Source organism: Enhydra lutris, unplaced genomic scaffold (genome assembly GCF_002288905.1).
Source record: "Enhydra lutris kenyoni isolate GAN:26980312 unplaced genomic scaffold, ASM228890v2 scaffoldscaffold10, whole genome shotgun sequence".
NCBI lineage: Eukaryota > Metazoa > Chordata > Mammalia > Carnivora > Mustelidae > Enhydra > Enhydra lutris.
The window spans coordinates 16,977,893-16,991,431 of NW_019154094.1; the positions used below are offsets into that span (position 1 = coordinate 16,977,893).

The 13,539-nt window shown below is 38.7% G+C and overlaps 1 protein-coding gene across 5 annotated transcripts in view; it reads right to left on the bottom strand.

The window, feature by feature from the left end:
- LOC111144098 (fragile histidine triad) overlaps positions 1 to 13,539 on the bottom strand; it is a 1,461,119-nt gene that overhangs the window by 168,878 nt on the left and 1,278,702 nt on the right. For all 5 annotated transcript variants that reach the window (XM_022498223.1, XM_022498224.1, XM_022498225.1 and 2 more), the window contains one exon: positions 13,279 to 13,347. In XM_022498223.1, the coding sequence (XP_022353931.1) occupies positions 13,279 to 13,347 (69 nt within the window). The remainder of the gene's footprint in view (positions 1 to 13,278; positions 13,348 to 13,539) is intronic.

Below are 13,539 nucleotides of genomic sequence, written 5' to 3' on the forward strand. Positions count from 1 at the left end.
GATCCTAAACAGTATTTTTTACTAACAAAGGCCCTTTCTCTGGGTATTGCTGCTTAAGTGATCAGTCACATACAAGCATCTCTCATGAAGGATTCACCAAAATTTAAGTCTCTTTCACCAGCCAGCACCCCCATAACTGTTGGTCTTTGTCAATGAGTCTAAAAGAACACAAAGTCTGCTTATAAAAAAACTACCCCTAATATTTTATTTAAGTTACAGAATTTTGAACATTCACTATATAAAGTTTGGGGAAAATGCCAAAGGGTATGAAGAAAGAAACAGAACAGACCTACGATTCTGTTACCCAGCCACAATACCTTTTAATTACCAGAAGTATATGTTTCCATTCTATTCTTGATTTACATGCCACTATTTTCATTCAATATTATAATCTCAATGTTTTACATCATCAAAATTATTTTAAAGCACTCATCCATATATGTGAATACATACAATTAAAATATATCCCTCTATTATTTGACATTTAAATTATTTCCCAGGCATGGATTTTTTAAAATGAAATAGGTCAGTTATACAAGTTTTATAGGCACACACTCTGAGGTAATTTGGAAACTATGATACGGATAACAGTATTTTTGAGCCTACAGTGGAATAAGAGAGAAATATCTATTATTTTCTTGGCAGGGTATTGACACAATTCCATAATATGAAGGTGCATGAGGATTATTCTATCTTGGATTGATTTATCTTAGAGAGTGCTGGTGGGGCTCTCAGGTCTCAGGGGCCAATTTTCAAACTAATTACAGGTAGATTCCAGAAATGAGTACAAGGTCCAGAGCTGGGCTTTGTGATTGGATTCTGGAGTTAACAACAAAGTCCCACATACCTCTAGACTAAGGTCTGATATTCCAGCTTCAAAATCCTGCTCTTTTCCCATCAGGCTTTGTTAGTTTATAAAATACTTTGTCATCTCTGGGAAGGGAACAATGTGAATTACTTTGTTACAATGAAGGTGCAGGTTCTTTCCTGAGGGGAGATTTTGACAGGAAGGAAGGTAGTACCCCAAAAACTAACAGAGGAATTTGAAGCTGATAAAGAAAAGCCACAGAGCTAAGAAATGAGAGAGCTAGTCTCTGAATTCAGAGGGTCAGGGGAGTAACAGATTCAGTTCAGCAAACGTTTTTCAAGAACCTACTCCATCGGGTAGCGGGATTTATCGGGTGTGAAGAGGTAGGGAAGACAAAGGTGATTAAAACACTTCTGGGAGTTCACAGAGGCAATGGAGTGAAAGAGAAATGAGCAGTATGAATCCTCTCTCTGCTTTTTACTGTGTGTGTGTGTGTGTGTGTGTGTGTGTGTGACCTTGAAAATGTTACTAGGTTTCTCTGTGCCTCAGTTTTCCTATTCTAGAAAGTAAAGTACTCTGTTCATTACATTTACAGTAAATGTACTGCCCTACCCTGTACTTTATTGGATGCAAGACCTCATCAGCATGCTGAAGTCATAGCCACACCATAATTCCCCTCTGCATTTGAGAATATCATCCCTAACTTTTTCCTCAATAAGTTGAATTCAGCTATATATCAGATCACTAATAAATAAAATCCCCCAAGCTCCTCATGCTCTTGATTTCGAGATGAGACCTGAACAAAGAAACTACACCAGTGCCCCAGGGAAGGAAGGTAAATGGTAGACCCATCATGTGGATGGAAAATGGCTTAAGAAAACAAGTACGATTGCTTATTTCAGATAGCTAAAAATAAAGTCAGCTTCAGTCTTCATAACAACTAATGTGGCCAAGATTACTGAAGAACCCAGTTGAAGGTTCAAACATGGATCTGACCCAACTGTGCACATTCCTTTTCAAAATCTCTGAAGAGTTATCTAAAAAGAACCAAAATTCTTTTAAAGGAAAAAGATGGTGCAGAAACAAGGTTTCATTTCAGGGAAAAGGGAATATTCTATAAGTTCCTTAGTTACAGTTAATATAAGAAGGATTTCCAACAGGTACTGGTACAGCTGGCCTAGAAGATATTTATGGTCCTCTGAGAGTTGTAAGCAAGGACTGTTTCTTTTTGAGGAAGAAAAAAAGCAGCAATTTCCTTTTAAATATTTTAGTTTGTTATCATGACATGAATACACTATAAGGCATGCAAAAGTATTTAAGAGGTTCAGTGCACAAAACCAGATCAGAAAGAATGACCTTGGGAATTGTAGAAGCTTGGCTAGAGTGTGTTGATGACTTCCTTGTGTTTAAAAAAAAAAAAAAAAAAAAAAAAAAACAAACTATAAATAGGAGTTATAATAAAGTATCTAGCTGGGGACTAGTGGGTCATATGTGAAAAGCAGAGAACATATCTAACTTTGGAAAATGCCAATTTCCTACACTCTAAGTCTTATGTGCTTAATTAGCAGTGGTGGATCCAGGACCTATGGGTTTCTTGGAAATCTAGGATATGTGTGTGTGAGCGAATGTCTCTAAGGCCAAACAGAGACTTTGAAACTGTCTGAGATTTAGCATTGGAGGTCATATTATCTAGAGAAATCACTCATCTCACTATCTTTGAGTTTTCCATAAAAATGAAGGATAATATTTGCCTCAGACCAAAGGTTTTATAGTCAGATGGACTGTGGTATAAACAAGCTTTGTCATGAACTAGTTATAATGTCTTGAGACAAACACACACTTGCTGGGAGGTGTAGCTTCAGCTGAATGGTATTAATGATATCGACCTCACAGGTTTAAGAAAATTCAAGAAATGTATGTACAGAACCTAACACAGAGTCCAGCCCATTGTGGACTCTCGGTAAATGACAATAATATTTTTATTCTATTAGTTTTCATTAGTTCTCTCTCTAGGAAACAAAATTAAGAACTGTTTATTACTACTCACCTATTATTTAATCCCAGTAGCAAATCTCCCCCGCCCCTCATTTCAAATACTGGAAACATAAAAGATACTGAGATTTAAATAGCAAGTTCAACATTAAAGAAGTTGTAATAAACCACCATACTGACCCAGTGCACAGAATTTAGACCTATGTAGGTATAGGAACCTATTCTAGATTTTCTTGACTAGAAAGAAAATCTGGCATCTCTCAACTTGGCTCCTGTAAACCTGGGGGTCATAATAATCTCCAAAAGAGCTGCTTGCCAGTAAGGTAAAGCAATCTGAAAGTCTTGGAATAAAATTGTAAATCAAAATTTCTTCTTTCCAGAAGAGATTCTGTCAATGGAAACGTTTGTAGGTCTGGACAGTGTGGGCTACACACTTGTGGTGACTTAAAAGTTTAATGTGGTCACAAATTATTGATCTGCTGTTTCTCTGAAGGCTGTTGGCCCAAGACGGGCATGATAATGGTAATGACACTATACCTTTATGATCTCCCCTTGATGGGCCTGTTGGATTTGGAATACCTCCTGGGTCTCCAGAGAAGGGGTCCTCTGGACAGTAACCTAGTTCAGCTTCCAACTTCTCACTCTTTATAATACTTTATAACACTAACTCTTTATAATACTCTCTGATAATAATATGATAGTAATAATAGTGTTAATAATTACACAAATAACAGCTAACATTTATTAAGCAATAACACTGCATTAGGCATTGTTCAAGGGCTTTATATGCAGTAATTTATTTTATTCTTCCAGCAGCCCCATCATAATCCCCATTTTACAGATGAGGAAATTGAGGCATGAAGCAACCAGTCTGGATCTGGAGGCCCAACCTTAAGTCCTGATATTGCCATAAAAGTAAATTTAATGGGGGGGCAACTGGCTCAGCTGGCTCAGTTGGTAGAGCATGTGACTCCTGATCTTGGGTTCATGAGTTCAAGCCCTACTTTGGGTGGAGATTACTGAAATAAATAAAACTTATTTTTTTAAAAGATTTTTATTTATTTATTTGACAGACGGAGATCATAAGTAGGCAGAGAAGCAGGCAGAGAGAGAGGAGGAACCAGGCTCCCTGCTGAGCAGAGAGCCCGATGCAGGCTCTGGGACTCTAGGATCATGCCCTGAGCCGAAGGCAGAGGCCTCAACCCACTGAGCTACCCAGGTGCCCCTAAAACTTTTTTTAAAAAGTACACTTAATGGGTTTCTTTTCAAAACTGGAAGAAAGTTTGGCCACCTGAATAATGGTTGATTATGCTACTCATAGAGGAGCAATGGTCCAAAGAAACAATGATCAAAACAGTGGCTCATCTATCCTCCAAAATTCATGGATTATCTTGTCAACCCCTGGTGAAATTAGTAGAAGAAAGATAAATTAGAAGAAAAATGAAAGTAGACTGTGTAGAGGAATCCAACTGGTCATCTCTGAGGTCATTTCATTGTTAAACTTATATAAAGCATTTGATTAAGGATGATAGGCCCTAACTCAACTATTTGATGACATATCTCTTGTGTTATCTTATGGTTTTAAGGGCCAGGAAAAATGATCATCTGGACATGGAAAGGTGGGGTGAAAAAATTAAGAGGTTTTGCATTAAAATTACACTTTATGAAAACTAATGAAGTTGTTTGGATTTAATCAAGCCTGAAATTGTACTTTCCAATTTGTTAGCCACTAGCCATATGTAGCTAGTCTAAATTGAGATGTGCTTGAAATATGAAATACATATTGAATTTCAAGGACTTATACAAAAAGAAGATGCAAATATCTCATTAATAATGCTTTGTATGGGGGCACCTGGGTGGCTCAGTTGGTTAAGTGTCCAACTCTTGGTTCTGGCTCAGGTCATGATCTCAATTGTGATCCTTGACTGTGAGATCGAGCCCTGAGTCAGACTCCAGGCCCAGCATGCTTAAAATTCTCTCTCTCTCCTACTCTCTCTCTCTTAAAAAAATAGAAATTTTGTATCAATTACATGATTAAATGATAATCTTTTGGTTATACTGGGTTAAAAAAGATATCACTAAATTATTTTCACCGATTTCTTTTTGCTTGTTTTAACATGGCTATTGAAACATTTTTAAATTCATGTGTAACTCACATTATATTCTGTTGTGCAATGCTGCTCTAACACACAATATGGGAAGTGCAGAATGGAACATTGTGAGAGATATCACCTGACGGTGACATCACTATAGCCATATTTTTCTAAATGTTTTATTTATTTATTTGACAGATAAAGATCACAAGTAGGCAGACAGGCAGGCAGAGAGAGAGGAGGAAGCAGGCTCCCCGCTGAGCAGAGAGCCCAATGCAGGGCTCGATCCCAGGACCCTGAGATCATGACCTGAGCCGAAAGCAGAGGCTGAACCCACTGAGCCACCCAGGTGCCCCTCAGTATAGCCATATTATGGGTGACATCAGTATAGCCATATTGTGGGTCAATCCCTGAGCTGGGATTCCAAAGACCAGGCTATGTTTCTAGAGCCCTATGTGCCTTTTCTGATGCAGGCAACTTGGAGATCTACTCTTCTCCACTGGCATGTGACACAAGATAGATCCAAAGAATAGGTCCTGCTCAAAGCTAATGGGTAATAAGACTTATTCATAAAGACTATTTTAATTAGGTATATCATTATTTTGTCCAAAAAAATGACAGTTGATAATTGAAAAGCAAAAAGAAAAAAAAATCAAGTGCTTTGGGGCTTAAAAATTTTATTCATCTTTATTCTTTCTTTTGCCCTTAATTCTTGCTTATTTGGCTTTTTGTCCTTAAAACAGAGATCAAGTCAAATGTTTAGGGAGTTTTTTCTTTGAGGTCATTATAATTTTTTTTTAAGTAGGCTGCATGCTAAGCATGGAGCCCAGCATTGGGCTTGAACTCATGACTGTGAGATCAAGACCGGAGCTGAGATCAAGAGTTGGACTCTTTACTAAGCCATCCCAAGAGCCCTGAGGCCATTATAATTTAAACTGGTAGAAAAGTGTCAATGCTTAATCATATTTCTTTCCTTCTTGCTGTACTTATTCACTTCTGCACATATTTTATTCCTCCAGTAATCCCTATTCTCTCAAAACTCTCAAGCAAAATAGATTTAGAAAAAATTCTTATGTGTGATATTGATAGTTTTCTTTAGCAGGTCACAGGCTCCTAAGTTACTGAATATTTTTGGACACTTATGAAGTGACTATTATAGTTTTGTCAGGAGCCTTGAATATAAACTTAATTTTAAAATTGAAAAATACACAAATGGTCCAATCTTTATTTACTGATGTTAGTTGAGGTTTGATTGCAGTAGTCACTGTGTTACTAAAGACACAACTGCGACAGAAAGATCTCAGCAACGAAGACTTCTTAAAGCATCTTATCTAGCGTGATCTTATTGATTTCTGCTGGGATATGTCTGTTTGGAGACAGGATTCACTGGGGAAGGCAGAAAAGACTCTGGACAATAAAGTTGTATTCAGAAAACATGGAACAGTCTTACTTTGGTATGATGGATAGAATGACATGTGACTAACTTTTTGCTGCTTATTGTTTATTAATATACAATTGAACACATTCAAATGAGAGAGGAGAGCAGTTCTGAGAAGACTGGCATATGGTGGAAGTTGTCAAGGACTATTTCAAGAAAAATCACAGTGGTGTCATCCTTTGCCTTGAGGTACATCCTATAGATACCTGTCCTTCTCATCACCAGCCAGTCTTCTGCCTTCCTTCAGTGTTTTTCCTTTTGTATCCAGTGACTGCAGGATTATCCCTGGAGGTCCCCAGCCCACCATTATAACCCCGAATGCTTCTCAATATTTCACATGCGTAGAGTCAAAAGTAACTAACCTGACTTGTATACTCCCTGAATTCTTATTTCTACTAGTAAAAATGGGCAGAAACAATTTTTAACCAGGTAAATGCTTCTTTGCTAACCTTGTGTTCCTCTCTCCAAGGGACAGAGACATCTGAGCAATAATCTGAGATAGGAAAAGGTAAACCAGATGTCTACCCAATTCTCTTATACTTAAAACAGGTAAGCAAAGAATATTCAGAGATCCACACAGGGAGAATTTGATGTCAAAGATAATTAAATTACCACTAACTATATATTTTTTGTTGGTTATAGCACATCCAGATTCTTTGAGGTAGAAGTTCTCATAACATTGTAATAACTTTGTATGGTGACATGATAATTACACTTCCTATGGCAAGCATTTCATAATGTATATGAGTTTCAAGTTGCTAGGTTATACACCTAAAACTAATGTAATATTATATGTTAACTATGCTGCAATTAAAATTCTTTTAAGAAAAATTTGAAAGTTCTCATGAATTTAGAAGAACCCACAGTTTCTGTTTTATTATTTTTAAGCTTTTTTAAAAATTAATTTTGTGTGTGCGTGTGTTCCAAAATTCATTGTTTATGCACCTCACCCAGTGCTCCATGCAATATGTGTCCTCTTTAATATCCACCACCAGGCTCACCCAACCCCAAACCCCCTCCCCTCCAAAACCCTGAGTTTGTTTCTCAGAGTCCACAGTCTCTCATGGTTTGTCTCCCCCTCCAATTTCCCCCAACTCCCTTCTCCTCCCCATTTCCCAATGTCCTCCATGTTAGTTTCTGTTTTATTCTTAACAAGAGGTAACCAAGTTTTCATTCCCAAATTCTCAAACAGTAAAAAATGCATTACTCAGTATGAAGACATCATTGAACTCAAAAGGGGGGGGGGAAGCTAATTAACTGTCTCACTGAAACATTCCTTCCCTTTTGGAGTCAACTGGGGACCCATGGACTTTGAGCTCATTGTCAAATGGTGTGTGAAAGAGATCTAAGTTCAACAATAAATATTATCAGCAATATAATAGTTTTCTCCAGCCCTCAGGGCCAAATGACCTGCATTTTAGCAAATTGATTTTGTTCATGCATTGTGTTAAGCCAAGCAATTGTTTCCCATGACATGCTTGAACCCACAGTTGCTCTGTCTATGAAATTCATGGTTGAATTGTCCAATTGCTGATTGCTATTCCCATTTGCTTTAATAATAGTCACTTCCTTCGTCAGTAATGGGTTTTATATACAGTGCACAATCACAACCATTCAATGTCACCCATAAACATTTGATGAATTGTCTAATCCAGTTATGAGACTTGCTTATTTGGGACACAGCTAGGTTAAGCCTTACTGAGTTAATGAGATGATGTACCATGGCATTAGGCAATGGGTGTTTCCCTCCCCCACATTAGCTGTATGTTCTCTTTTAACCAAGGACCTATTTATGTCATTATCATAATCTTCATCAACTTGTCAAGATAATGGAGGGCCCACTAAGTTCAGAGAAGGCCTCACATAATTCATGGAAGTTTAAAGAACATGGATATAGAAAGGGTTTGGGAACAATGGACAAATAAGATCTTCATGGAAAACATTACTGAAAGGGCTTTATAAGAGATTTTTCCTTGAAAAGGGTGGAGTATGAACTCATTTTTGAGGGAGAAAAAGGAGACTCACTCTCTGAAATGAGGAAGATAAATTAGTGATCAAAATGCACAAAGACACATCCAGGACAGAAAGCTTGAGGAAGAGCTGATAAAGACAACCTCAGGACAATCCAGATTGAAACGAAAGGAAGATAATTCTGGAGGCTGCTTTCGGCGAATCCCACATCTGTATTTGTTGCAGACACATGAGTCTAGATTTTGGGGGAGGCAAGTGACTTATCGATGTTGACACGTGCCTCCCAGACTTCCTTAGCAATCGGACAAGGTTTATAATTACTTTGCCGTCCTTCTGACATGCGGCGATCTGGAACTGTGTGCACACGGATTTCTGACCAGCAGATTCTGTTCCATAAATTCTCCATTAAATTAGCCTCAGATGGCTGACATCACCATGTCAGAATTTCACCCAATGTAGCTCCAAGTTAATAAATTGACCCCCTGAAAAGCAAGATGTTCTCTCCCTTTAAATTATGTTAGGACTAGTAGGGAATGTCAAGTTCTTCTAGTTCAATGCCTCATTCCCTCATGTACTCATTCATTCAACAAATATTTCTTGGAGACCTCCTCTGCCCGATTAGGTCCCTGTTCCCAAGACTCTACAGCATAGATGGGAACACAGACACTGATTACTAAGCTAAAAAATTATTTCAAGCGTGGTCAGTATTAAGAAGGAAATAAATATAGTAATATGATAGAATTATTGTGGAGAAGATAAGAGATTAGTTATCTCAGATGGGCTGGGGGAATCCATGAAAAGAACCCTTCAAGGAGCTGATATTTGAGCTGAGATGTGGATGAAGACAGGAAGCCAGTGGAGGTTACAGGCAAAGGAAACATGAGTGCCAAGGCCCTGAGGTGGGAACAAGAATAATGTACTTGACAAAAGCAAGCAGTGAGGGAGAATGAAATTAAAAGAACTGGAGAGGTAGGCAGGGTATACTGAAGTTAAAGAACTTACCTAGGACCATAGTGCTATACGTGAGGAAACAAGGAGGTAAAATGGAAGTTACAGGGAAGTGACATGCACAGTAGAGGAGACAAACAATCCTGTGGAGTAGTGACATTTGAGAGGTAGAGGGAAGAGGGGCAGTCCATGAAATAGAGATCTCAAACAAATGGCTTCAGTGGCCAGACGGGGATCATAAACATATGAGGCAAGCGTTGCTAAGAGACAGGGAGCTGGGGGAGATGTAGTGACCTGAAGAATGAGTAACATGCCCAACACCATTCAAACTCACTAAAAAATATTTTGCAGGAAAAATAAAACACATATGAGGAGGCAAACAGAGCCTGTGGGCCAACCATATGCAAGAGTGAACTGGAGGAAAAGTAGGAAGCAGGTTGAGAATGAGAAAAATCAATAGAGCATGGTCACCCATACCTCAGAGGAAAACTACACTTATATTTCTATGAGCTACATAAAAAATTTTGTCCTATTAGGCAGCAATCCAAATGCTATTATTCTGATGACAACTACAACAACAACTCACACTAGTTGTTACAGAACTTGCCTAACCAAAAAATAAAGGTAATGATCCACTGGGCCAGATGGTAAAGAGTGGAATCGTAGAACCAAGGGGTCCCTCCAAGGACTGGATGTAGAAGTCCTCCTGAGGAATCATGGCCATCCACTCTGTGCCTGCATGGATCTGGCAAAAGGAAGCCCCCACAGACCCCCAATCACTCACACAAACACATGGCACTGTAAGTGTTTAGCAAGTTCTGTCAATTTGATCTATTGTTATATGGAGCTGATATCTGGCTCCTTTTAGCCCTCAACCCCCGGATTTCTACCCCCTTCCCATCAAATACACATAGATCATTTAATACTTTTCCCACCTACTGGCAAATATTTAGAAATAATGACTCTGTCACTGCCTTCCCCCTGCAAGTCCACCCTTCTCGAGACAAAATATCTCCACTTTCCACTACTCCCCAGATCACCATGTCCAGACTCTGCCATCCCAATCTTCTTTCTGTGAACCTTCTCCAGTTTGTCACTCTCTCTCCTCAAACAGGGCCCAGGGAGAACCCCACATTCTTAGCCGATTTATAATCTGGCACTCCTTTACACATCATTTTCTGTTTCCACAGTAGAAGGAACACAACTGCTTTTTATGGAGCCCCCTCTCCTGTTGTCCCCGTTCCCACTCCCCACCCTCCAAGCAAGTCTGTTTGCTGTATTTCATGGACAGATACATAATCTAGAATGAGTGCTCCCATCAGCATAAAGAATGCTGTCCCTCATCACTCCATCATTTCTGATTAAGATCACTCAGTCTAATGCACATTATGTCTTGTACCAATAAGGCCTGTGCAATGCTTCATGTTTCTTGTGCCACTTTCTAGACATTATCTTATTACATGCTGAAACTGGAAAAGTATATTTTTGCACAAAGAGGAAGATGAATCTGAGAATGAGTAGTGAAAGGCAGAGGGAAAATTGGAAATCTGACCCCTGAAAAGAGTGTTGAATGGAAGCATCCAATGTCCTGGCTTCGAATATAAATTCTGCCTTTACCCACCAACTGCTAGTCCTTTGAAAAACAAAATTAATGATCATAATAAGAATAGAACCACTACCTATTAATAAATGCCTAGTAGGTACCAATCCCCACAATGAGCTTTTAGGTACAGTATATCATATGTTTCATGCAACGAGCTTTTGAAGGGTATTATCTCCATTTTTAAAGATAAAACACAGAGCTTTAATGCCTTGCCCTATGTCACAAAATTAGCAGGTAGCACTTGAATTTAAACCTAATTCTGCCTGTCTCTGAAGTTCAATCCCTTCATAGTTTTATACCATGATCTCCCTTAGTGGGTACTGTCTATACTGCAGGACTTAGCAGTTAATTGAAAAAAAAAAAATAGAACTGTTATAGTAATTCCATCTCCTGAGATGCTTCTCCAAATAGGGAGAAGCAGGAACATGTGTTGCCTCATCTATGGGGCTAGAGATGCTGTGAGAGCATGCACACAAGGGCAAAAGAGTAAGGGAGGGGAGAAAGGGTACATGCCACCCTCAGCATTGGACATCGTGTCTCAGACTGGGCTGAAATGTAGCCCCACAGCTCCTGTCACAAGTGCATTTAGAATATAAATAAGATTTCAAGGTGACAGTTCAGCCTAAGAAAACAGTGTTTTCAAGCACTTTTAATAACACTTTAGCAGTATTCACTTGTATATAAATTATGTGCTAATTTATTCATTAAAATAGCCTGTACTTGGCAATATTTTATTAACCTTAGTTTATGTTAATAAGATCAGTACTCATATTTTTAAAAAAGGCATCTCTTTATAATTACTCCATAATTCTGATTTTCATCCAACTTGAACTAAGCCCTTACTAACTCCAAGTCACATTCCACATCTAATGAAAACGAGTTCAAATTATAATATTCTAGGATAGAACTTTCAGAAAGTAGAAATTTGGGAGACTATTTCCAAATCTAGCCATGATCAGAATCTCCTGGGCACTTTCTTATGCTCCCATAATTACTGATTCCAATGAGCCCCCACAATCCACTGGGTCAGAATGTCTAGGGATGGGATCTCTGGGGAATGGAGATTTGTAGCAATTGGTCCAAAAGCCAGTACTTAGGAATTTAGGAACCAAAAGCCATTACTCTAGTTACTGGTGTAACTAGAAGGTTTCCACTCTGCACGGGCCTATTACAGTTCACAGGAGGCACAATATAGTGAGGGCTGTCCCAAAAGCATGATCACCAGTCACCTCTGAGGAACCAGTGAGTCCCAGAAAAATTAATTATAGTTAATTAGTTAATAAGTATCATTATTAACTGATGACCTCTCATTCTTTATTTTTAGGGTATTGGTAGCCATTTTAATATCCAATTCCTGCAAAGAAACACTACAAATACAAAAAAAGACACACGAATAAAAAAAAAAAAAAACCAACCCTACAAATATAAAACCAGGTGGAGATAATCATAGGGGTAGGGCCACATGATAAACAACCAAATTTTTTTAAAAAAATGTACTTGAAGCATTGTTCTCCAGTGGTTAGAATAGTAGTGTCAAAAAGATGGCAGGACTTGGTACCCCTTTCCTATCTGACACCTGTGGTAGAGACAGCTAATCAATCACAGCATTTGTCTTTGTTTCATCCAGAAACAGCCTCAAAACCCTTTCCAAGCAAGCACTGGGGGCACCTCTGCCATCTGATCATTTGGGGAACATATGTGCCCTTCCCTGGCTAGAATAAGTAGTTAAATTGAATCATCCATCTAGGATTTTACACCAGCATATCCATTAAGGTTATTTACCCCACATAGTGCACACAGACCCCCAAAGTTTCCCAGGTAGAGGACCGTAGGAGCAGATCACCTTTCTACTTTGTCTCTATAAGTGGTTTCACATTTATATTTTTGAATGGAAATATCCAGAAATCAGTTCGCTGCTCAAATGTTTACAATACATGGGCAGCACTCCTATCATTCAAGCCAACTAGGTTCTGCTGATGATAATTCAAAGTTCCACTTTGAATAAATGCTATTAGGGGAGAGAAGCTGAGTTAAAATTAAATGGAGCATTTGACTAGAAAAATAATCTATGAGTTGGCTTGATTTCCATTGGTCAGCAGCACTGTAGATTTTCTCCTGTGGAGACTGGGCTGTATCTCCACACAATATTTAGTGTCCTTGGAAATGAGAGGGAGGAAATCACAAGGACACTTGGTTTCTGCCACATTTCATTTGAAAAAAAAAAAAAATCATTATAATTCATTTGTCTTTGGTTCCTGTCATGGACATTCTTGGCTCCTTGGCTTCTCCTGCCACTTCCCAAGTCATATTGGTCAGAATCCCACATAAGCCCATATATCCAGGGTGATACCTGGTTCATCAGCTTGATTTCCTCACACAAACAGCCCCTGTGATCATGCAATGAGATCAGAGAGAACAGACCCACCTCATCATAGATGCTGTCATTCCTTTGAAAGTCTCCAGCCTTCCTCGGAAGAACATGGACGTGAACATGCTGAAAATGAATGAGAGAGGAAAAAATTGAAATGTGATTATCTCCCCATATATTTCTAGACTTGACAGTGATGCTCCCATGAAGCCCAATTAGTTCACATTGGTTCCTGCTAGATTATTTTCCAGAGGAGGAGGATGTTCACCTTCAGTAACTGTATCTGAAATCCATGGAGAACAGAGAGGCCTAAAACAC